Source organism: Lampetra planeri, chromosome 5 (genome assembly GCF_965212315.1).
Source record: "Lampetra planeri chromosome 5, kcLamPlan1.2.h2, whole genome shotgun sequence".
NCBI lineage: Eukaryota > Metazoa > Chordata > Hyperoartia > Petromyzontiformes > Petromyzontidae > Lampetra > Lampetra planeri.
Genome location: NC_136111.1, coordinates 7,654,674 through 7,681,047, shown reverse-complemented (window position 1 = coordinate 7,681,047; position 26,374 = coordinate 7,654,674). Strand labels below are relative to the sequence as shown.

Genomic DNA, 26,374 nt, shown 5'->3' with positions numbered 1-26,374 from the left:
TAAAAACCCGGCTTGCGGTGCAAAGGAAACGCGCGCAACTTAAATGCATCTCTGAATACTTTGTTAGAATGATGGTGTTAATTAGCAGTCTCAAGGGACGGAGCTAAATTAATTGAGGGATGTTTTCTGCCCCACCCTTCCCTCCCCCATCCACGTTATTAATTGTTCAAAATTTCATCAGGGCCGATGAAATCACGTGGCGACACGCGGCGCAACGGGGTACACTCAAGTTGCATTCAGACCCCCTGCTCCCAGAGACACTGCAACAAGGCACGCGTTCTCGCTCACCTTTGGGGCCCCTCGGTGGCGAGGTGGTAACTCTCCCTCGCCTGGGATACGAGGAGAGCCGTGGGTTCGATCCCTGACGCCTGCTGTATGGTAGGAGTTGGCATGCCCCTCTCTCTCTCTCTCTCCACGCGGTCCCGTGGATTTTTCTCCGGGTCCTCCTGGTTTTTTTTCCCCTCCACGTTAAGAATCGGCATGCGTTTAGAGTTTTTGGTTGCTAGACATTTCCACGTGATAGGCCACTTCGTTCATTTGTGGCTAGGTAGCTTCTGTATAAACATAGTAGTTAGTCGTATTGTCTATTTTATTATGTTGATAACCTTCATCATCCCCAGCCATGGCCAATCCACTGCTGCATGAAGCCCTTCCTCCCTTCCCCGAAGCTGCTCCATATCCTGCGATAGATTCCAGCTCTGTCAAGCGATCCACCCACGGGCAGCTGCACGCACAAGCTGCGTCCATCGCTCCATCTCCACAGCGGACGTCCCCTCGGGCTCGTCAATCGCTCTCGCGGTTATAAGCGACGGTGAGCTGGCATTGAGCCATTGTCGGAAATTCCACATTCATATGACGCGTCTGGCAGTCATACCAAAAAGGGCAAACTCATTTCAGTGTGACTTCTCCCCCACGAAGCGATACCCGTCTTATCGGCCCCTACCGGGCTGATGGGTTGTATCGACACCCCATCGAAGCAGGCACTTGGAACCGTCCAATCGCGAATCGACCAACGCTAGAACCGCTGAGCCCGGCCCCTGTAGTCTCTTCTCACTTCACAATGTTCCGTTGTTTATGTATTTATTTATTTATTTCCATGGGTTAGCCCACGGGGCGGCGCGCGGAGGCGTTGGTGGGGTGTGGGGGGCCCCGGGGAACCTTTGGGAGCCGCTTGTTAATTCTTAATTGTTGCGAGCGGCGTGATGATTGGAGTCACCCGACAAGAGACACGGGGATGGAGTGGGGGTAATAGGAGGGAGGGAGGGTGGGTGGGGGGTGACAGATTGTGGGAGAGGAAGAGAGAGAGAGGTGACGAAGTGAGAAACGTGAAAAGGCGAAATGTGGTGTGGAGGTGATACCCGTGGTGGTTGTTGTTGTTGGTGGTGGTGGGAGGTCGTTGCATCACGAGACGGCGAGAGATGACGACGGCTTAGGGAATCCTTCATCCAGCAGCGAATAGATCATGGCTGACTAATTCTAGATTTGAAGCTTTCGTGACTGCAATGATTCATATTCTTAGGTTTTTTTCGGTAAAGTCACGTAGGTAAAAACATTAAAAAGTAAAATAAAATAAAAATAAAAACGTCGTGATTTTTAATTTTATTTTATTTTACTTTTTAATGTTTTTACCTACGTGACTTTACCGAAAAAAACTAAGAATATCATGGCTGACGATGACGACCACAACAACACCATCAACGCTCCCCGTTCGCAGTCGAAATCCCAACAGTGGCCTCGGTGGCTTCAATTGCTAACGAAGTGGTGATGTCACTTTTGTAATTACAATGCCGTTCCCTCAAGTAGCAGTAGTTCGTAGTACATTGTCTCTGGGCTACAGGCCGTCACAAAGCGCTCTGCAGCACAGCGGTGTGGGGGTTTTTTTGGGGGGGGGGGGTCTGGCTGCTCGGATGAATTCTTAATTGCTCCCGCACATTGACAATGCGACCCAATGCTCCAGGGATGGATTTACCAACGCGGGGGAGGGGGGGGGGTGCAAGGAGTGATGACTGTGGGTCTGTGCCCATGTTGCTCCCTTCTCTGTCTCAAATTTGGCTCTGTTCTTGTCCGTGTCTTGCTCACTCTTCGTTTCTCTGTCTCTCTGTGGCACGTCTCTCTCTGTGTGTGTGTGTCTCTCTCGTTGTCTCTCTCTCTCTCTTGATGTATCTGTGGAGAGAGAGAGAGAGATGACATCAGCTCACTTGCAAGAGCTATCGGTGGATTGGGGAGGTCTCCATCCAGCAGCGGGTAAAGCATGGCTGATAATGAGTGGTGCGTTTATTCATTGGGCGTCGACTTTTTTAAATTCGTGACTTCGGTGCCGTCGTCATCGTCGTCATCATTGAGACGAATCTCACGATTTCACGACGTCAACAGCGGCCGTCCTGTAAACATCCTGGCTCCTGCCACAGTCATCTGGAAATGCCACGTTTGGCTTCGGATCAGTGTGCACGTCTCTCTGACTCTGCTTCACTCGATGTCTCTCTCTCTCTCGATGTTGATTTGTGTCTATCTCTCTTTGCATGTCGGTGTTACTCCGTGCGGGTCTCTATTTGTCTCTCTATTTATCTCTCGACGTCTCTGTGCCTGTCTCTCTTCGTATGATGATATTGCACTACGTCTATCGATCTCTCTCTCTCTCTCTATGCATCTTCGTGTTTCACTGCGTCTGTCTGTCTATTAACACCAGTTTTTGTTTTACGTTCGTTTGCCCAGAAAAGCCTCGCCTGAGTCTCAAGACTCGTGTTCAGGAGGACCCTGCCAAGTTCTCGCAGTAGGGGGGCGATGTTGCTGCTGCTGCTGCTGCTGATTGGGTCACTTGCAGGGAATGTTGCAGCATTGGGATGCTTGGCCAATGCCAATTACACCGTGGGGTTTTTTGTTTGTTCCCTTCGTCTCTCTCTCTCTATGCTTCTCTTTCTCTATCTCTCTGCACTGGTGTGTTTGTCTGTGTCTGTATTTCGCTTTGTCTGTGTCTCTGTGTCTAGCTTTATCCGGTGAGGAGCGGTAGTGTAGCGGTTACCACGCTGTGGCCACCCGGGTTCGATTCCCGCTCACGGCCAAAACGACGATTATTGAACCGGTCCTGCGCCTTTCCTAGGTCGACTCAGCCTCACATGAGTACCTGGTGTGGTGTGTAATCATTGCCACGAGGGAGACAAAGGCGACCGGGTGTGTTGCTGGCCACCCACCCCCTCGTGCGCCGTGCCGGCCTTCATAGGTGCTACTCGCTAACAGCACTTGCCCCAACATTCTGTTAAGGCTATACGGGGGGGGGGGAATCTTTGTCTTTCCCTTTGTCTGTATCTCTGACTCTGTCTTCATCTAGGCCTGTGTCTGTGTCTCTTCCCCGCGTGAGAAAATTATCAGTGCACACCACAACTTTTCGAATTAACCCCTGCGCGTGTTACACACACGCAGAGAGGAGAGATCCTGACGTGGTGGTGTTGGGTGGTGGTGGGTGGGGAGGGGATTCGTGATTTCGTCTGCAATATATTTTCTGACCGGTTGGGCATGCACTTCCCTCGGCTGAGCGAGCGAGCCGTGCGTGCGTGCGAGCAGCAGTCGAGAGAGGGGAGAGAAAGGAAGAGCGAACAGAAAGAGGAGGAGACACAGAGAGAGAGAGAGAGACGGCGGCATAGCGGTAACGGCAGCGGAAGGAGCAGCAAGAGGAAGAGGAGAGAGACGACATTCGGAGGGAGGCGAGAGAGCGGAACGGAGGATCGAGGAGGAGAGAGGTTGGAGAGAGAGAGAGGGGGGTGGGTGGGTGGGTTGGTTGGGGGTGGTTGGGGAAGCGATGGGAGAGTGATGGGAGGGAGATGCAGGGAGCACGACGAGATTCAGGGAACGGGGAGCGACATATAAGAGAGGTGGCGAGGAGGTAGGCACAGTGAGAGAGAGAGAGGGGGAGAGGAAGGAGAGAGCGCCCTTCGATTCGTAACGCGGGTTCGCTCCTCTCGGCGGCGTCAAGGCCACACCCTGCCTGATACCCGCAGACGGAGATCGAGCGGAGAGAGAGAGAGAGATCAGACGGAGAGGGAGATCGGGCTGAGAGGGAGATCGGGCGGAGAGGGAGGTCGGGGCGACACGGACGAGCAAAGCGCCCAGAGCTGGCGGTGAAAAGCGACGGAAGGACCGAAGCGAAGGAACGAGACGGAACAGATCGCGGTGGTGTCATTCATTCTTCAATCAATTCATGCAATTATTCATTCTTTGCATTCATCTGGGTTTTTTGCCGTTAATTTGTAACGTGTTTTATGGGTCATATGCAGTGGTAGAAATATCAATATATATTTAATAACGCTGCCGTATTAAATATTAAATAATGCTACATGTATTAAATCCACAGCGTCTGTTTTAAGATTATTATCATTTCAGTAAGATGATTATTTTTTCAATCGTCCTCATTTTTACATAAATATTTGTGCCTGTGCATGCACGTGCATTGTAATTACCTTCACCGTTATTATTATTATTATAATGATGATGATTTTGCTTATTTGCCAGTGAATGCAATGGGCTTCGTATGCCCCCCGTAGAGACCTCTTGCTCCATGCATGATCTCTGCGCTCACCAATCCTCGCCCAGAATTCGGCGACCTCGGTTCACAGCGCCAACCCAGTCGCTCGCTGCACCCTCAACCAAGACCCCCGACCCATCATCACCATCATCATCACCACCACCACCGACATCATCATCGTCATCGCCCCATTGTCACCTCCACTGCGGAGCCGGCGAGATATCCAGCGAGCAATGACCCTGCTGATTTGAAATATACTCTTTGTTTGCCAGCGGGCGCCTAGCTCCGAGCCCGTGTTCACTTATTCATCCACTCATTCGTTTCCTTCGCTCCGAGCCTCTCTCTCTCTCTCTGGCTTTGGGCTGCGCATGGAGACCCGCGTGGACACGAAGTGATGGAGGGGATGAGGCTGAGGGGTCTGTGGGACCTCTTGGTCAGGCCCACATAGGACTTGATGACGTCCCTCGACTGAGCTACGGGGACCTCATCTGCACCGACCGCGCGTGTAACATCGTGATCCGCTGCTGCCGCCTCTGCTGCTAGTGTTGGTTTAGCTGCTCCTGCCTAGTCTGCTGGTGCCGGTTTACTGGTGGGGTGTGTGAGCCGTGACTCCGACCGTCATGCTGCTGGTGCTGGCACTGCCGCCGCTGCTGGTGCGTTGAAGCTGCCCCATCTGCTGGCAACGCCGCCGGCGCCGCTGGGTAACGGCTCTTGCTGGGACTCCTGGGACCCGCGTGCTCCCTCCTTCCTATTGACGGCGCTCGTGGGGGGTGGTTTTGCCTTCTTCGTCCGCCTCTGTCTTTGCCACCGCCCGCCTCTGCCCGCCCGACCCGCCATGCCCATCGCCGCCGGCGGCCGCGGGACGGACGCGGCGGCCGTCCACACAGGGCGGGCGGCGCAGCAGCAGCAGCAGCGCGTGCGGTAGCGCAGGGGGTGTTGGACTCCAGAGGCAGGGAGCCGCGACGGGTTCCAGGTTCCCCCTCCACCCCCCACCCACCCACGAGTCCACACCGCCACCACCGCCGCCAACCACCACCCTCCCTCCCACTAGCCTTCTAGATAGAATCTCACGGCGCCAACCAAGAAATCACCGCCATCGACGGCCACCGGAATCCTCCACGGCTTCTCACGACCCAAAAGTAGTAATCCGGCACCACCACCGCCGCCACCGCCGCCTTGCCCAGCAGCCCGCCCAGCGCCGATGATAGACCACCTGCCCTTGACCATGGCCGCCAAGTCGGACGGGCTCTCCGGGCCGTGCCCTCCCAACGCGGACCCCGGCGCGCTGGCGCTGTCCGTGGTGCTGCCCGCGGACCCCGCGGCTGCCGAAGCCGCCGTGGGACCCGCGGGACCCGCGCGCTCTGACAAGGCGGAGGGCGGAGCCCACGGAGCCCACGGGGCCCACGGGGCCGGCCCGGGCGGCTGCTGCGGCTGCTGCGCCCCGCGCTCGGGGCTGCCGCCCAGCCCCGTGCCCTACTCGGCGGCCGACCTGGCGTGGGGCCTCTGCGGCCTGCTCACTCTGCTGCTCGACTCGGGCACGGACGCGTGGCTCTCGGCCGAGTACCTGGCGAGCCGGCAGTACTGGTGGTTCGGCCTCACGCTCTTCTTCGCCCTGGCTCCCTCGCTGGTGGTGCAGGCGTTCAGCCTGCGATGGTTCGCCCAGGACTTTCGCCTCGGGGCGACCGGCAGCGCGACCGCCGCCGGTCGGTGCGGCACGGTGCCCGGCGCGGACGGGGCAGCGACCGGGCCGGCGGTGGCGGTGGCGGCCGGTGGCGGGGAGGCGGTGGGAACAGCGGCGCCGCCACCCCCGCCGCCGCTCACCACGGCGGCGGCGGCGGGGTCGGCTGGAACGGCGAGCGCGGGGGAGCGGTGCTACCGAGGCCTGGTGTGGGTGTTCCAGAGCGTGGTGCATCTGCTGCAGCTGGGACTCGCGTGGAGGTGAGCGCCGCTGCTTGAGGCAGCGAGGGATTGCGCGAGGTGTGCGTTTGGGTATGGCCCTTCGTGTTTGTTGTTGTTGTTGTGTGTTTAGGTTGTTGTCTAACACCACCCCACGCCCTCTGCACCGCACCCCCGTGCATACAACGTACAGTGCACACAAGTCATTCAAACTTGCTGCGGTGTCTCTCTTCCTCATGTCTCCTCTGAAAATGGGCCATCGCCCGAGAAACGTCGGGCTGTTGTGTTTGTTTGTGTTGCTGTTTCTTTGTTGTGAAGAAGCGGTGGCGGTGGTGATTGTGTTAATTTAAAAAAAGAAATTGCTTTGCTTTGTTACGAACAGATCGCGGTGTGGTTCTTTCACACGGAGCGATGTTGCGCGTTCTTGTTGTGCCATTTTCGCTGAGATCCTCGGCTCGAATCCCGAATCTCAGTCGCCCCCGGATTAAACCGAATTGTTCAAGTCGAGCGAGTTTGACGGTCCCGTGTCCGGCAAAGCCATGACCGCGAACAACGAATCACACATTCGGGTTGTTTGTTTTTTGTTCACTTCAGAGAATAAAGCAGTTACCATTTGGTTCGTCTTCCACGGAAGGAATATCGATCCATCGGTCTGCTCCATCGCAGGGCGCATTGGAGAGCGCGGCGCCCCCTTGTGTGCGCGTGATGTCGTCTAGCAGGGGGGCTCGGTCGTGTTTCTGTGACATCGCCTTCCGCGGGCATTTTCTCCGAACGCAGGACACGGTCCCACCGTTATTCGTCTCGTGCCATGACACCGATAGCACAACCGGAGAAGAAGAAGAAAAAAAAAAGAGGAACAGAAAGATATCTCTTTAAAAACCTCTCATTCAGACGGGCACGAGTCGCATTTCTGTGCAACGCTTTGAGAAACGCAGTAGCTCGCTTTAGCCCTCATTTAACAACAACAACAACAGCAGCAGCAGCAACAACAACAACGACAGGTTGGTGAAGTCGAGTGCCAATCGAAGCAGCCGATCTTCCCATTTCTGTCCGCTTTCCTGAGCCCGCATCCTCATCGCGTCTCCGCGGCGTCTCGCACCACAGGCCGTGGTGACGAGTTCCATTTAACGCACGTGGCCTGACCCCCCCCCCGACCCGCCCCAGCAGTCGGCCCACGCGTGGTCTCCTGCGTGTCCTCGTGTATGTGGGTAGATATCGCGTGTGCAGGCGCTGCAACTGCTACTGGGGTCCAAAGCCCCCCGGCAGGACTCTGGGCTATGGAGAAAGGGGGCGAGAGTTTTGGGGGAGAGCGATGTGAGAGGGGGGCGGTGGCAAAGTCATTGGGTCACAGGGCACATCAGACCGCTGACCTTGAGCAGAGGTGATTCGAAGTGTGGCCTCACAGTCTTCAGGGTGGACGTTGCCCTGGCCGATGGAATGCTGCTTTGTTTTGTCATTTCTAGTAAATCAGCCCAAATCTCATCAGATCTGGGAAGATCAGCGGCAGGATTCTGAGCCTGGTGAGTGCTTGCGTGAGTGACTGCTGTTCCAGGCCTCGGCTGCGATGCGGCCAGATGAAAGGACAACAGTGGATTATTGAATCTGTCTGTGCGGAGCTGTGTGTGTTGCCCTTTCGTATGCCTTGGTGGGGGTCACCCAGGGTTCTCCGGTTTCCTGCAATAAAAAAATTACTGACATTCCTTTTTTATATAATTGGCCAAACATCGCCATAATGAAGCAGTGCCCTATTCAAAAAGGAGACGTGAGATTTCATTGAGAATTTAAGGCAGAAATGACATCATCATCATCACCACCGTGATGGGCGTGCTCCAACCTGCAGTGCCAAGCAGGATTGTTGTTATAGCGATTGTTGCTATAGTGATGGTTGTTGTAGTGATTGTTGCTATAGTGATGGTTGTTGTAGTGATTGTTGCTATAGTGATGGTTGTTGTAGTGATTGTTGCTATAGAAATGTTCGTTACGGTGATAGTTGCAGTGTCAAGCACGTCTGTTGTAGTGTAGTGATTGTTGTTGTTGTTGTTGTTCTAGTAATTGCCGTCATGGTCATTGTAGTGGTGCTTGTTATAGTGGCTGTAGTTAGCTTTGTTCTCGTGGTGGTTGTGGTGGTGGTGGTACTGTGAGGTGTCGTTTAGCAGGGAGGACGGCGGTGGTGTCGCGGTTCGTGAGCTGCCCCACGAACTCGGCGACCCGAATTCGATCCCCGCTCACGGCCAACACCAGTGACGATTATCTGAACCGGTCCTGGGCCTCCCCTAGGTCGACTCGGCCTCAAATGAGAAAGCTGGTGCGATGTGTAAACATCGCCACTGGGGAGACAAAGGCGGCCTTTATAGGTGTCGCTAACAGCACTTGCCCCTATAGTCCGTTAAGGCTATACGGGGGATCTTTGTCTTTGGTAGTGGTTCCAGGTAAGATTGTTGTTGTAGTAGTGGTGGTGGTGGTGGTGATGGTTGTGGTGCCAGGCAAGATTGTTGTTGTAGTAGTGGTGGTAGTAGTTGATGGTTGTGGTGCCAGGCAAGATTGTTGTTGTAGTAGTGGTGGTGGTCGTGGTTGATGGTTGTGGTGCCAGGCAAGATTGTTGTTGTAGTAGTGGTGGTAGTGGTGATGGTTGTGGTGCCATGCAAGATTGTTGTTGTAGTAGTGGTGGTCGTGGTTGATGGTTGTGGTGCCAGGCAAGATTGTTGTTGTAGTAGTGGTGGTAGTGGTGATGGTTGTGGTGCCATGCAAGATTGTTGTTGTAGTAGTGGTGGTCGTGGTTGATGGTTGTGGTGCCAGGCAAGATTGTTGTTGTAGTAGTGGTGGTAGTGGTGATGGTTGTGGTGCCAGGCAAGATTGTTGTTGTAGTAGTGGTGGTAGTGGTGATGGTTGTGGTGCCAGGCAAGATTGTTGTTGTAGTAGTGGTGGTAGTGGTTGATGGTTGTGGTGCCATGCAAGATTGTTGTTGTAGTAGTGGTGGTAGTGGTTGATGGTTGTGGTGCCAGGCAAGATTATTGTTGTAGTAGTGGTGGTAGTGGTGATGGTTGTGGTGCCATGCAAGATTGTTGTTGTAGTAGCGGTGGTAGTGGTGATGGTTGTGGTGCCAGGCAAGATTGTTGTTGTAGTAGTGGTGGTAGTGGTTGATGGTTGTGGTGCCAGGCAAGATTGTTGTTGTATCAGTGGTGGTCGTGGTGATGGTTGTGGTGCCAGGCAAGATTGTTGTTGTAGTAGTGGTGGTCGTGGTGATGGTTGTGGTGCCAGGCAGGATTGTTGTTGTAGTAGTGGTGGTAGTGGTTGATGGTTGTGGTGCCAGGCAGGAGTGTCGAGCAAGCAGTGGTCGATCCCTGTGTGGCAACCGATTGGCTGAGGTGGCCTCGCCACCCTGAGACGGTCCTGAAATTGCGACCGTTTTGCGCGCAGTGTCCCGCTTCACAGCCGCGCTCTGCGTTCACTTCCCACGAACGAATCACCCTCCCAGGTCTCCCTCGCAACAACAACAACAACAAAAATCCACGTCCGTCTCGATCGGCTCTCACCTGGTGGCCACGTAAGAGGAAGGCGCAGCGGTTGGTGGCATTGCGGTCTCGAGGTCCAGCAAAGCCCCCGGGTTCGATTTCAGGCCCACGGATAAACGAGGAGTGAGTGGAGATGCTCCTGAGCTACACCACAACCACCCACCACACCCCCCACCCCCACGCCTATGACCAACAAAGCCTAAGCCTACAGGGGAAGTCCATTATCCAGCTAGGGATTGGCAAAGTGCTGTACATTTTATTCATTATTATGTTATGAATGGGGTATTTTCCTAAATGTAAATGTTTCAATATGGCACAATTCTGTACGCAGTAACCGTGATATTTCGTGGGCCGATTTATCTACTGGATATCTGTGGAAAAAATAAGCATTATAGCTCATCGCATTCCTCTAGTATGGAAATATATTCTGATTCTGATATGTATTGACCAGAAAATACACGATTTAAAGCTTTCGTGACTGCAGGGATTCATCTTCTTGGTTCTGTCGGCTGCTTGCGTTGTGGCCGAAACGTCGTGAGAATTATTTTATTATGTTTTATTTTTATTATTTTATTATTTCCATTCTACGTGACTTTACCGAAAGAACCGAGAAGACAGAAAATACACTTATGCGGCATCTTGCAGAAGGCAGAGGAAGTTCACTTGTAGCTATGATGTTGTTGTTAAATTTTGATTTAAAGCTTTCGTGACTGTAGGGATTCATATTCTTGGTTCTTTCGGTAAAGTCACGTAGAAGGGAAGTAATAAAATAATAAAAATAAAACATAATAAAATTATTCTCACGACGTTTCGGCCACAACGCAAGCAGCCGTCCTCAGGTGAAAACCAGGTCCGTCGAGGCGACAGAGTCTGAATGAAACAGCACACGTGCTTGGAGCATGTATATAAGCTGGGCGCCTTGACAAAGGAATTTGCATATCAAGCGGAATAATTTTATTATGTTTTATTTTTATTATTTTATTACTTCCCTTCTACGTGACTTTACCGAAAGAACCAAGAAGATATTGTTGTTGTCGCAGATAGTGGCTTCTGCAAAGGCACGGGCCTCGGCCCCTCCATTAGTGGACGTTGGCAGCCGCCGCGGGTTGTAATCACGGATGTGCTGGGGGGGGGGGGCTCGTCTCTGGGTTGGCACGAGTTTGTACTTCGCAGCAAAATTTGCAACAGAATTCTGTCGACACCATTTTGCCCATTCACTGCATCTATTTAAAAAAAAAATATTTTGTGTGTTCACGATCGTTGCGCAGCTCTTCCCTTCACGAAGGGATGCTCGCGGCCACGTTTGGTGCTCTTGGTTATAAACAAAAAAGCAGAAGTTTAAAATTGCCGTGGGTGGGGAGTGGAGGGGGGGGGGAACAAACAACCCCCTGACAATTCAGCAAAATTCATCACAGCGATATCATTCGTTGCCTTCCCACCAAATGCTGGCGGACAGTGATTTTTCCACAGACACATGAGTTCAATCCCATTTGTGTCAACGGGCTCTCTCTCTCTCTCGCCTGGTTAAACGCAGGCGACTGACCACGGTACCCCGCTCCCTCCCTCCTCCACCCCGTCCCCTGCCGCGTTGAGCGACACGGTGGTGGTTAGTCGCGATTCTTCGTTATCTTTGGCTCAATATCTACGGGTCGATAACTTCATTCGCAAGCAGGTGCGAGAGCCCGCTTCAGATGAGACGTGTCCGAGTTCAAGTGGAGGGTCCGCAGCGAAGTCAGTAGGACGGCGCAGGAGCACAAACAATCGGAGCGCACGGCGGGAGACGTTTGTCGAATATTTTCGTGCGAACCGGTGGTGAGCGGGCAAGCCGGTCCGCTAACGGAGCCTCCCGGTCCACCTCCTGCTCCTCCTCCAGCCGCTTCTCCCTCGCTCCGTGGCTTCGCCGCTTGGCGACTCGCCCGCTGAGCAGGGAAACTCGCAACGCAGCAACTCACGGGGGGGGGGGGGGGGGCTCGCGTCAAAGCGCAGCGCGCACCGAACTCCCCGCGGCGCAGTAACTCCCACCCGCTCCAGCAGCCCGCGTGCTTCACCTCCCGCGCACTCCGAACGCCCACAACGCTCCAGCGCCCACAACGTTCCAGCGCCCTGGCTCCCAAGCGCCCTGGCTCCCAAGCGCCCTGGCTCCCAAGCGCCCTGGCTCCCAAGCGCCCTGGCTCCCAAGCGCCCTGGCTCCCCAGCGCCCTGGCTCCCAAGCGCCCTGGCTCCCAAGCGCCCTGGCTCCCAAGCGCCCTGGCTCCCAAGCGCCCTGGCTCCCAAGCGCCGTACCCTCCACGTGCTAATTGGGCGCCTTGACACCTCCGACGCTCGAACGTCCGCGCGACAATTGCGCGCTGACGCCGGAGCAAGGCGCCGGTGAACGCTGCCCGGCACCACAACCATCACCACTCTCGTCCTGCCCAGCACCACAACCATCACCCAACACCACAACCATCACCACTCACGTCCTGCCCGTCACCACAGCCATCATCACTCACGTCCTGCCCGTCACCACAACCATCACCACTCACGTCCTGCCCGGCACCACAACCATCACCACTCGCGTCCTGCCCGGCACCACAACCATCACCCAACACCACAACCATCACCACTCACGTCCTGCCCAGCACCACAACCATCACCCAGCACCACAACCATCACCACTCACGTCCTGCCAGCACCACAACCATCACCCAGCACCACAACCATCACCACTCACGTCCTGCCCAGCACCACAACCATCATCACTCACGTCCTGCCCAGCACTACAACCATCACCCAGCACCACAACCATCACCACTCACGTCCTGCCCAGCACTACAACCATCACCCAGCACCACAACCATCACCACTCACGTCCTGCCCAGCACCACAACCATCATCACTCACGTCCTGCCCAGCACCACAACCATCACCACTCGCGTTCTAACGCTCGCGTGGGTGGGCGCGTGCGAGCCCCGCCGATGTTTGCGCGCAGAAAAAAAAAATCCAACCTCGCGGGTATATTCCGTCGCCAACCTTGCCCAACGACGATCACGACGACGCCGACGATCTGGGTACCGACATCGGTGAGCCGAACGCCGCTGCCAGATGACGAGGAGACGGAGTGTTCACCCCCCACCCCCCTCTGGAATGAGGCGCTCGTTCCGTGGGAGACCCCGGAGAGACACGAGGCCCTGAACCCCCCCCTTGTTAGCCCGTGATTGTCCACGTCAGGGGAGTTGAACCGAGACCCACTTGCTCAGGGCATCACGATGTGCGCCATTCGAGAGACTCAGCCAGCGCTGCGGAGATCCTCGCTTCACGACTGCTGGTTTCTTTCTGTGCACGAGGTTCATAGCGGCCGTGGCGAGAGACGCCGTGACCTCGAGATGCCATCTTCTTCGCAGACTTAACGCGAACATATCTCGCTGTGAGCCTGTTACGTGTATCGTCGAAAACGTGAAGTGGCGCTGTAACGAAGTTCAACGCTGCAATGCCCGACGCCAGAGCTCTCCAAAGTACAAAACCAATTCCTGCCAAACGAACTCCGACGCCAATTCCGTCCTCTTGAGACCGTATCTCTGTATATATATGTGTGCCCACTCTTCTTGGTTCTTTCGGTAAAGTCACGTAGAAGGGAAATAATAAAGTAATACAATTAAAACATAATAAAATACAATTCTCACGACGTTTCGGCCACAACGCAAGCAGCCGTCCTCAGGTGAAGAACAGGTCTGTCGGAAAGACAGCGCCTGAGGACGGCTGCTTGCGTTGTGGCCGAAACGTCGTGAGAAATGTATTTTATAATGTTTTATTATTTTTATTATTATATTATTTTATTGTTTTATTTTTATTCTTTTATTATTTCCCTTCTACGTGACTTTACCGAAAGAACCAAGAAGATGAATCCCTGCAGTCACGAAAGCTTTAAATCGAAATATATATGCCCACTGTTTCTGTACGGCGTCCCGAGATTGCATGTACGCGCTATGTAAATCAAAAGTGTGCTATGTATATAGGTCCGTACAGGTTTGCATAACGTGACTTTACCGAAAGAACCAAAGAGTAATTCCTGCACTCACGAAAGCTTCGAATCTAGTTTGTACATCTAGACTCGCACAGCGATCCGTAACCTCACATAGACACCCACATACTTCGACAGGCACACACACACAGAGGCCCATGGACTCACACACAGAGATCCTATGACTGACCGCCTCTCTATAGAAGCTACATTTTCGCACGTCCGATCAGCACGGTCGGCAACGTACGGTGCGAAAAAAGTTCAACACACGTACATATTTATATGCCCAGCGTTTCCGTCCAACGTGTTGAGAAGCGTTCGCATTCGGACGCAACGCAAATCCACGAGGCATTGTAGTCGCACTGCGAACTGTAAGCGACGCAGGTAAATTGACAGCGAGCCTTTCCATTCCTCGCACATCCTCGCTCGCGTGCACAAAGACAAAGATCCCCCGCGTAGCCTTAACAGACTGTTGGGGCAAGTGCTGTTAGCGAGCAGCACCTATGAATGCCGCCACGGTACACGAGGCGCTGGGCGGCCAACACCACGCCCGAACGCCTTTGTCTCCCTGGTGACGATGTTTTTACACAGGTACTCATTTGAGGCTGAGTCGACCTAGGGAGAGGCACAGGACCGGTTCGGATAATCGCCAAACCTGTGCTGGTGGCACCTGAGCGTGAATCGAACTGGGTTCACCAGGTTTCGAAGCGCCGCGCTCTTCCGCTCCCACTGCAACGCTCCACCACCACCACCACCACCGCCACCACCACCACCACCGCCACCACCGCCACCGCCACCACCCCCGCCACCGCCACCACCACCGCCACTACCACCACCACTGCCACCGCCACCACCGCCACCACCGCCACCGCCACCACCGCCACCACCACCGCCACCACCACCACCACCACCGCCACCGCCACCACCGCCACCACCACCACCACCGCCACCACCACCACCACCGCCACCACCGCCACCGCCACCGCCACCACCACCACCGCCACCGCCGCCACCGCCACCGCCACCACCACCAACACCACCGCCAACACCACCGCCACCACCACCACCGCCACCACCACCGCCACCACCACCACGCGCGCGCGCTCCGGGCCCGCGACTTGAGATGCTGCCCCACACTCCGTGGGATCGTCCTGGCGGTGACCTTCACTTGGGGTCACTGCGGAGCCGCGTAGGGGGGAGGGGGGGCGCCGCGAGAGCCACGCCCCCCCCCCCTTCTCCGCCCAGAGATTCCCACGTGGAAGATTTTTACGAGCTGATGCTCGATCTCTCTGTCCCTGTTCTCGCTCTCTGTCTATCTGTGTATCTGTCTGCCTCTATTCTTTCTCTCTCTCCCTGTACCTGGTCGACCTCTCTCTCTGTCTGTCTGTCTGTATCTGTCTGCCTCTATTCTTTCTCTCTCTCCCTGTACCTGGTCAACCTCTCTCTCTGTCTGTCTGTCTGTATCTGTCTGCCTCTATTCTTTCTCGCTCTCCGTGTTACCTGGTCGACCTCTCCCTGAGTATCTATCTGTCGCTATTCTCTCTACAGTATCTCTGTACGTGTTCTCTCTTTCAGTATCTATTTGTTCTTTATTCTCTCTATCTATGTCTCTCCCTGTACCTGTTTCTCCCCTCCCTCTCTCTGTCCCTATTCTCCCTCTCAGTTTCTCTCTCACTCTCTCTCTCTGTTGCTCTTCATGACTGAGACCATCAATGTGCGGCACTTGAGAACGCGCTTTAATTACCACTCAAAGCATGCGAGTCCGTGGACGGAGCCGTCCCGAGGGTATGGGGAATCTGGGCGACTGTCCCGAGCCCCGCGCTTTGGGGGGCCCCGCGCTTGACGTCACGGTTTCAAAGTCGTTGAGGGGGGGGGGGGCACGGTGGGATTTCCCCCTGGCCCCACCCCCCTATGGACGGCCATATCTGTGGGTCTCTGCTTTATCTGACTATAGGTGGTCCCTATATAATTATATCGGTCTCTGTGTGAGTTAATGGATTTCTGTGTGAGTCTATGTGTCTCTGTGTGAGACCACCTATGACTGACTGGGCTGCGACCATCAATCCGCGGGACTTGATTAATCGCGGAGGGCCGCTGAGACCCACATTCAAAGACCCACGTTCCCAGCGATGTCGGCTCAGAGTCTCTGGCCTCCGAGCAGCCTGGGGCTCCTCCCTCCAGCGGAGCGGTGACAACCAGACTCTCGGGTGCGGCGACTGTGATGGTCTCTCTAAGCCCAGTCGACGATGACCTGCAACAGAGATCCATCGACTCACAAAAAGGGGTCCCGTGGAATCGCACAGAGACCCACAGGAGGCGCGTGGATCCGGCTCGCGGAGGAGAGCGACTTCTCTCAGGAGCGGCGGGGTCGATGGTCTCGGACGGGCTGGAGTTGCACGAACACCCCGAGTTGGTGTATCCCCCAACCCCCCCACCCCTCCCCCCGTTTAAAGCGCACGCCGAGTTAATAAATAGTAATTCGCCTAAAACGCAGCGTGAATGTTGCAGGCAGTAAAACCGCATTAGCGGGAACGAAGCGAGGTTCGTTGTATTTCAATTTTATGGGTTTATTTTTTTTTGTGCCGGCAGCCGCTCCGACGACGACGACGATGTGCAGCGTGTCGCGTGCTCCTCCCACACACCACCCCGTGTCCCCCCCCCCACACCACATCGTGCCGCGTGTCCCCCCCCCCCATACCACATCGTGCCGCGTGCCCCCCCCCCCCACAGCAGCGTGCCACAGACCACAGCGTGCCCCCCCCCCCCCACAGACCACAGCGTGCCCCCCCCCACAGACCACAGCGTGCCCCCCCCCCCCACAGACCACAGCGTGCCCCCCCCCCCACAGACCACAGCGTGCCCCCCCCCCACAGACCACAGCGTGCCCCCCCCCCCCACAGACCACAGCGTGCCCCCCCCCCCACAGACCACAGCGTGCCCCCCCCCACAGACCACAGCGTGCCCCCCCCCCCACAGACCACAGCGTGCCCCCCCCCCCACAGACCACAGCGTGCCCCCCCCCCCCACAGACCACAGCGTGCCCCCCCCACAGACCACAGCGTGCCCCCCCCCACAGACCACAGCGTGCCCCCCCCCCCCCCACAGACCACAGCATGCCCCCCCCCCACAGACCACAGCGTGCCCCCCCCCCACAGACCACAGCGTGTTCCCCCCCCACAGACCACAGCGTGCCTTTCCCCCCCCACAGACCACAGCGTCCCCCCCCCCACAGACCACAGCGTGCCCCCCCCCCCCCCCCACAGACCACAGCGTGCCTCCCCGTGCAATCTGACCGTTCGCTTGGGCCACCGTTTGCTCGCAGTCTCCACGCACAGTCACGGCCCTCTGTGCCAGCCCACTGCGCTGGACGAGGCCCTCCCCAAGCCGTGACGGCTCACAGGAGGTTGCTTGACCATACTTCCCCTCGAGTGGTCGGTACGGGTTCGTGACGTGGGGCCGGTTCGGGTATCACTCGCCGCTGACGTGAGCCGCGGACGGGAGTCGAACTCGGGGATTCATAGCGCGGTTCCCCTCCAACACCGTGGCGCCACCGCTCCACTCGGGACCTGTGTATAATTTGAACAAAGTGTTTATCGTTTTTATTTATACCGTTTTAATTTAAGCTCTTTCATTATCCGCAGTTTTGTGGCCTATAAAATTACTATTACGGCCACGATTAAAATTCATAAAGCCTTAAATGCGGAACGTCTCTGGCGGGGAGCCACTCTCAGACAGCCCAGGCGGCGCTCTCGAGTTGTAAAGTTGCGAGTTCTGCTCCTGGTTCGATGGCCGAAACAGTCCATCCATCGTCCCTTGCTGGGGTAACCAAAGTCAGCGAGCACGTCGTTGTGAGAAGTCAGCGATAGCAGTCGTTCTGTGCCAGGGGTGGGGAACCTTTTTTTCTGCCAAGGGCCATTTGGATATTTTTTACATGGGCCATACAAAAATAATATTTGGTCAAACATTAAATTAACTCACACCCCTAATGTGATGTCTGGAACTGCTTCTCTTTGGCGAGGCGTGGGGTGATGTTAGCTGCTGGGATTGATGATGTTGCTGCTACTCGCAACTGCTTTTCCAGGTTTGCTCCGAGATTTATTGAATTTCGAGTCCTGCCTGCGGTTGCCTTGGCAGGGCCACACCAAATGATTTCGCGGGCCTTATACGGCCCGTGGGCCGGACGTCCCCCACCCCTGTTCTATGCAGAACAAGTAATCCACCCGTCATGGCAATGTGGAATTGCCACCGTGGGCTCCCTGGAATTGAGCGCCGACCCCCACGCTCGTTTTGAGGCAGGGAGACTCGCGGTGCCCTTGGAGGGGGGGGCAGTTCTCCCCCACGGTCCTTCCGTGTCGATCTGCTGCTGGATGAGAGGAGGGGGCTTCCCATCACGTGGTGCGGGGAGCGGCATGGCGGTGATCGTGGTACAACGCTGGCTGACGGCGGGGTGCGGCGTTGCGCCACGAACCCCGGCAAGCGCGAGTCGGGTCAACACCGGTGACGATTGTCTGAACCGGTGCTGGGACTCTCCCCTAGGTCGACTCGGCCTCGAACGAGTTGCCCAGTGCGGTGTGTGTAGTCCACATCGGTGTGTGTAGTACACATCGCCACTCGCGAGACGAGGGCGACCGGGCGTGGCGTTGCCCCCCCCCCCCCCACCTCGTCGTACCGTGGTGACCTTCGTAGGGGCTACTCGCGAACAGCACTTGCCTTCCCCCCCCCCAAAAAAAGGTGTTTTAAGGCTATACGGGTGAATCTTTCGTCGCGCGTCATACCGCCGACAGCGACTCGGCGCGATTCTTGCCGACACAGACGCACGCGCACGCAGCAACAACAACAAAACACGATTAAACCCCTGCGCTCACTCGCGTGAGCGTAGGGACGAGGAAAGGGGAAATAATAAATTAAATAATTGCATACGACGTTTCGATTGCAACACAAATAATCATCATCAGAAGGTAATCAACCAGGTGGGGTGTTGAATGTTATGTTAGCCGACTCTCTGTGTTGTATTGCATTGTATTTCTAAGTATACTCGGTTTGTTTTCTCTTTCATTTATACCTGATGATGATTGCTTGTGTTGCAATCGAAACGTCGTATGCTAGTATTTAATTGATTATTTTCTCTTTATACGTGACTTTACCGAAAGAACCAAAGAATACGAGGAAAGGGGTTGTGTGTGTGGGGGGGGATGGGAAGGAATTACAAATGACGGTCGACTCGACGTTCCCGTTGCTTAATCTCCCCCCGGGCGTTCTGCCAAAGGCCACGCCGCCCCATCCTGACCGGATCGTCATCCCAACCTCCCGGGCCCGCCCCCCCCGTGTCCCTCCACTCCACGTACGGAGAGGGGGGTGGTGGTGGTGGTGGGGGGGGGGGGTTCATCCTTCAACAGATGCGTCGCGTTGAATGAGCCGCGAATGTAGTAGCATTATTACAAATTAAACATTGGTGTTGTTGTTGTTGTTTACCAAGTAAGGCTCACTGAGCTACTACATAGCTCCTTTGTCAGAATCCACCTGGCTATCACAAATGCTAGCTCAAACGAAGTGGCTGATCATCGCGTGGAACATTTCTAGCAGGCAAATACAAAAAAAACGGAGGGACAATCCACGCGACCACGGGGAGAAAGACACCGCAAACTCCAAATAAAAACAGCAGGCGTCAGGGTCGGGGGTCGTGATCGAACCCACGACCTCCTGTATACCGGGCGAGGGAGTTAACATCTCGCCACGGCCATCGCGCACTGGCCGGATCCAGTAGCGGCCGCTGCTGCCCGGCGAAAGGCGCGGACACCTCCCACGTGACCGCTGAACCTCGCGCTCTCCCACCACGTGACCTCGGGTCTTCCCGTTGGCCGCCAGACACGCCATCCTGCAACCTACACGTCCATGCCCTAGACACACCACCCCCCACCCCCCAGAAAACAGGAGTATTGTCTATATCATGGGACCTCCTTTGCCAGTGTCAAAATATAAGAATCGGGTTTCCCCCTTTTTTTCTGGCAACAAAACAGTTGTGTTAAGATGTTAAGACATCAAGCTGAAACCTTTTGCAAGGAATCATGTCTGCGTTAATCATAGATACTTGTGGTGAAAATACAAGCAAAAAACAGTGTTAGACTGTTTGAGACTAGGCTCTAAAGAAATATGCCTTTGGTGTGGACCAATCGGTTTCAAAGACAATGCATATACTGTCAGAGAATGTTTTTTGTTTTGTATTTTCACCACAAGTATCTGTGGTTAATGCAGACATGATTCCTTGCAAAAGGTTTCAGTTTGGTGTTTTAACATCTTAACACAACTGTTTTATTGCCAGAAAAAAGGGGGAAACCTATTCTTATATTATCTATAATAAAGTTTTTTTTATTTTGGGGGGGGGGGGGGGGAGGTAAGATCGCGTATACATTAAACCCGGCACCACCCGACACAGCCAATTAGTAAGATTTGTCACGTAAACAGAACGTGCCAATTCGTTACTAGTCCAGCACACCGGCCGTGTGCTGGAGAGTAAACCCACGCCATGTACAATTCGAGTAACGATGTTTTGACAGTAATGACGACCAGCGTCATCGTTCTTTAGTTGCTGGAGGAACGTCGCACTCGCAAGTTGTGATCGAGATGGGAGGAGGAGGAGGAGCAGTCCTCGTGCGTACGGAGTGAACTCTGAAATCGTCCGTCGACACGTTAATCCTGGTTCGCTGGATTTGAATGTGTAGATGTTTATATACTTTTTTAAAGAAGAAGGGATGGGGGGGGGGAATAAATAACCATGAACTGCTCCTCACTCGTCGAGGGGGCTCGGTGACTCGGTGCCCACGTGACCACGAGCGCGTGGAGTTTCTGTCGTTGGGGGGCAGTGGAGTTTGACGGGGATCGAGCATTTTTGGGTTCTTGACTTTTCAATTGAACGAAAACTGATGTGGCGGAGTGAATCGCTCGTTCGACATCCGCGAGTGTAATTGCTCCGGAGGCGATAATGAAGGCATCCATAGCAGCCGAGTTCATTCAGATTTCGCGCGCGTCTCTACCTTGCCAGGGCCGTATTCGTATCATGATGAGAACGCCACGATGCTGACGGTGGTGAGTCACACTCCGGTTAGTAGGGAAGGCGGGGGGGGGGCGTGGCAGTGGGGGTCAACCCACGGCAACACCACCCTCGGGTGGATAAAGTGATGCACCGCTTTGCGGGGAAATTGACAGCGGTGGGCCGCGGGATGATGACGATTCACCTCCCGAGCGATCCGAGTAATCGTCGCGATTCTATCCCAGAAGGGATGATTATTTTTTTTTCTGTTCATTTAAAAACCAATCTGCATTCCGAGACGGCGACGAGAGGAACAGACAGACGCGTGCGAGGGAACGCGCGCAGCTTCAAATGGCATCGCGCAGAGACAGCGAGACGCGGGCGCGCGAGAAGGGGGATGACGTCCCTCGGTCTAGACCAGCGACGGAGCGTCAGCGAGGGAACAGAACGCGCCTCCCCACCACCCCCACTCCCCCGCCCCCTCCACCACCCCCACCCCCCACCCACCCACTCCCCACCCCCTCTACCACCACCCACCACTCTCCCACCCCCTCCACCACCCCCACCCCCACCCCCCACCCCCTCCACCACCCCCACCCACCCACTCCCCCACCCCCCCACCACCCCCACCCACCACCACCCCCACCCCCCCACCACCACCCCCACCCACCACCCCCCACCCCCCCACCACCCCCACCCCACTCCACCACCCCCACCCACCCACTCCCCCACCCCCTCCACCACACCCACCCACCACCCCCCACCCCCTCTACCACCCCCACCCACCCACTCCCCCCCCCCTCCACCACCCCCACCCACCCCCCCCACCCCCCCTACCACCACCCCACCACCCCCACCCCCCACCACCCCACCCCCCACTCCCCACCCCCTCCACCACCCCCACCCACCACTCCCCCACCCCCTCCACCACCACCCCCACCCACCACTCTCCCACCCCCCCACCACCCCCACCCACTCCACCACCCCCACCCACCACCCCACCCCCACCCCCCCTCCACCCACCCTCCCACCCCCCACCCCCTCTACCACCCCCCACCCACCCACTCCCCCGCCCCCTCCACCACCCCCACCCCACCACTCCCCCACCCCCTCTACCACCACCCACCACTCTCCCACCCCCTCCACCACCCCCACCCCCCACCACCCCCCACCCACCACTCCCCCACCCCCTCCACCACACCCACCCCCCACTCCCCCACCCCCTCTACCACCCCCACCCACCCACTCCCCTCCCCCCCCACCACCCCCACCCACCACTCCCCCACCCCCTACCACCACCCACCACTCTCCCACCCCCTCCACCCACCCCCACCCCCACCCCCCACCCCCCCCACCCCCCACCCACCACCCCCCCACCCCCTCCACCACACCCCCTCCACCACTCCCACCCACCACTCCCCCACCCCTCTACCACCCCCACCCCACTCCCCCACCCCCTCCACCACCCCCCACCCACCCACTTCCCCACCCCCCCACCACCCCCACCCACCACCCCCCACCCCCTCCACCACCACACCCCTCCACCACTCCCACCCACCACTCCCCCACCCCCTCTACCCACCCCACCCACACACTCCCCCGCCCCCTCCACCACCCCCCACCCACCACTCCCCCACCCCCTCTACCACCACCCACCACTCTCCCACCCCCTCCACCCACCCAACCCACCCACTTCCCCACCCCCTCCACCACCCCCACCCACCACTCCCCCACCCCCTCCACCACCACCCCCACCCCACCACTCTCCCACCCCCTCCACCACCCCCACCCACTCCACCACCCCCACCCCACCCACTCCCCACCCCCCTCCACCACTCCCACCCACCACTCCCCCCACCCCCTCTACCACCCCCACCCACCCACTCCCCCGCCCCCTCCACCACCCCACCCACCACTCCCCCACCCCCTCTACCACCACCCACCACTCTCCCACCCCCTCCACCACCCCCCACCCACCACTCCCCCACCCCCTCCACCACCCCCACCCACCCACTTCCCCACCCCCTCCACCACCCCCACCCACCACTCCCCCACCCCCCTCCACCACCACCCCCACCCACCCACTCTCCCACCCCCTCCACCACCCCCACCCACTCCACCACCCCCACCCACCCACTCCCCCACCCCCCTCCCACCACTCCCACCCACCACTCCCCCACCCCCTCTACCACCCCCACCCACCCACTCCCCCCGCCCCCTCCACCACCCCCACCCACCACTCCCCCACCCCCTCTACCACCACCCACCACTCTCCCACCCCCTCCACCACCCCCCACCCACCACTCCCCCACCCCCTCCACCACCCCCACCCACCCACTTCCCCACCCCCTCCACCACCCCACCCACCACTCCCCCACCCCCTCCACCACCACCCCCTCCACCACTCCCACCCACCACTCCCCCACCCCCTCTACCACCCCACCCACCACTCCCCCACCCCCTCCACCACCCCCACCCACCCACTTCCCCACCCCCTCCACCACCCCCACCCACCACTCCCCCCACCCCCTCCACCACCCCCACCCACACACTCCCCCGCCCCCTCCACCACCCCCACCCACCACTCCCCCACCCCCTCCACCACCCCCACCCACACACTCCCCCGCCCCCTCCACCACCCCCACCCACCACTCCCCCACCCCCTCTACCACCCCCACCCACCACTCCCTCGCCCCCCGCCCCAGAAGGCGTCACGCCGCGGAGACTGTGAGCTGTGACATGGAGCTCGCGTGCTGCCTGGCTGGCCTGGCGGGGTGGATCGATGACGAGGCGGGGATCGTGAGAGGTGTCGGCGGCTGGGGGGGCGAACTTCATCCAGTAGCGGCTTAACCATGGCACATTGAAACGATATTTTTTATTTTATCATCCAAGGCCCGCTGGCGGCGCTGTGTCTCTCTTTTCTCAGAAGCGTCCTGGCTGTCGCAGATGATAGCCCAACGAAGTGGCTTGCAATGTGGAAATGTTCAGTTGCCAAATACTCCAAACGCGTGATGTTGATTCTAAATGTGGTAGGGAAAACAACGAGGAAATAAAAGTCCACGCGACCACGGGGAGACACACGCAAACTCCAAATGCGCAGGCGTCAGTGTCGGGGTCGAACCCCCGTCCACATCATGTACACCAGGCGAGGTAGTTAACATCTCGTCCCGACGGCGCCCCATTGATGATGATGCCGACGAAGACGACGATCATCGACATGAATCGTCACGGTAAAAGCTGCCCGCCTCGTAGCGCGAGAGACGCACGGACGGCGCCGAAACGAGTCGACGCCGGGCGACTGCGTGATATCGATCGTCCGCCAGCTTCACGAAGCCGACTCACAAACCCCTCCTGACATCGGGCGGTGCAGCCGGGACATCTCCCCCCCACCCCCACCCTCACCAGCCCTCCCCACCAGCCCCCTCACCAGCCCCCTCCCTCACCAGCTCCCCCTCCGCCAGCCACCCCCCTCACTAGCCCCCCCCTCCACTCTCACCAGCCCCCCCCCAACCACCCCCCTCACCAGCCCCCTCCCTCACCAGTCTCCGCCCTCACTAGCCCCCCCTCCACCAGCCACCCCCCTCACTAGCCCCCCCCCTCCACTCTCACCAGCCCCCCCCCAACCACCCCCCTCACCAGCCCCCTCCCTCACCAGTCTCCGCCCTCACTAGCCCCCCGTCCACCAGCCACCCCCCTCACTAGCCCCCCCCCTCCACTCTCACCAGCCCCACCCCAACCACCCCCCTCACCAGCCCCCTCCCTCACCAGCCCCCCCCCCTCCGCCCTCACTAGCCCCCCCTCCACCAGCCACCCCCCTCACTAGCCCCCCCCCACTGTTTCTGTGCAGTGTTGGCGACACGTGACCACGCTGATGACGCGAGACGAAGACGCGTTGAGGTGTCGTCGACGCACGCGGATTTACACAGAGACCCGTAGACTCGCATAGAGACCCGTAGACTCGCACAGAGACCCATACTCTCGCACAGAGACCCGTAGACTCGCATAGAGACCCGTAAACTCGCATAGAGACCCATATTCTCGCATAGAGATTGAAAGACTTAAACAGACTCACAGAGACCCGTAGACTCGCATAGAAACCCATACCTTCACATAGAGACCCGTAGACTCGCACAGAGACCTGTAGACTCGCACAGAGACCCGTAGACTCGCATAGAGACCCGTAGACTCTTACAGAGACCCGTAGACTCGCATAGAGACCCATACCTTCACACAGAGACCCGTAGACTCGCATAGACACCCGTAGACTCGCACAGAGACCCGTAGACTCGCACAGAGACCCGTAGACTCGCATAGAGACCCATACCCTCGCACAGAGACCCGTAGACTCGCACAGAGACCCGTAGACTCACACAGAGACCTGTAGACTCACACAGAGACCCGTAGACTCGCACAGAGACCCGTAGACTCGCACAGAGACCCGTAGACTCGCATAGAGACCCATACCCTCGCACAGAGACCCGTAGACTCGCACAGAGACCCGTAGACTCACACAGAGACCTGTAGACTCACACAGAGACCCGTAGACTCGCACAGAGACCCGTAGACTCGCACAGAGACCCGTAGACTCGCATAGAGACCCATACCCTCGCACAGAGACCCGTAGACTCGCATAGAGACCCGTAGACTCACACAGAGACCTGTAGACTCACACAGAGACCCGTAGACTCGCACAGAGACCCGTAGACTCGCACAGAGACCCGTAGACTCGCATAGAGACCCATACCCTCGCACAGAGACCCGTAGACTCGCATAGAGACCCGTAGACTCGCATAGAGACCTGTAGACTCACACAGAGACCCGTAGACTCGCATAGAGACCCATACCCTCGCACAGAGACCCGTAGACTCGCACAGAGACCCGTAGACTCACACAGAGACCTGTAGACTCACACAGAGACCCGTAGACTCGCACAGAGACCCGTAGACTCGCACAGAGACCCGTAGACTCGCATAGAGACCCATACCCTCGCACAGAGACCCGTAGACTCGCATAGAGACCCGTAGACTCGCATAGAGACCCGTAGACTCGCATAGAGACTGAAAGACTTAAACGGACTCACAGAGACCTGTGTACTCACATAGAGGACCCATGCATTCGCATCGAGACCGACATAATGAATCAGTCTCACATCGAGACTCTACCCAGACTTGCATACACACCCATAGACATATTGACCGACACACAAAGCCTATAACCCCCCCCCACCACTTTCCTCGATGAAAGAACCACACCGCCGTTTCTCGACGGCGTCTGCAGACGCGTGGACGAGCCTGCGCTTTGCGCTAATCCGCACGCCGCGCTTGGCGTTGCGCGCGTGGAAACTGCATCGCTCTATCTACCCCCTTTGTCTCGCCGTCGATCAACGTGGGCCTGGAACAGAACGCCGCGTCTCTAACTCTCCC

General features: G+C 57.3%; 1 protein-coding gene across 1 annotated transcript in view; it reads left to right on the top strand.

The window, feature by feature from the left end:
- The first annotated feature begins 5,717 nt into the window (after positions 1-5,717).
- Positions 5,718-26,374, top strand: part of LOC144718767 (XK-related protein 6-like) — a 47,762-nt gene continuing 27,105 nt past the window's right edge. The window contains exon 1 of the mRNA XM_078594292.1: positions 5,718-6,454. Within this exon, the coding sequence (XP_078450418.1) occupies positions 5,718-6,454 (737 nt within the window). The remainder of the gene's footprint in view (positions 6,455-26,374) is intronic.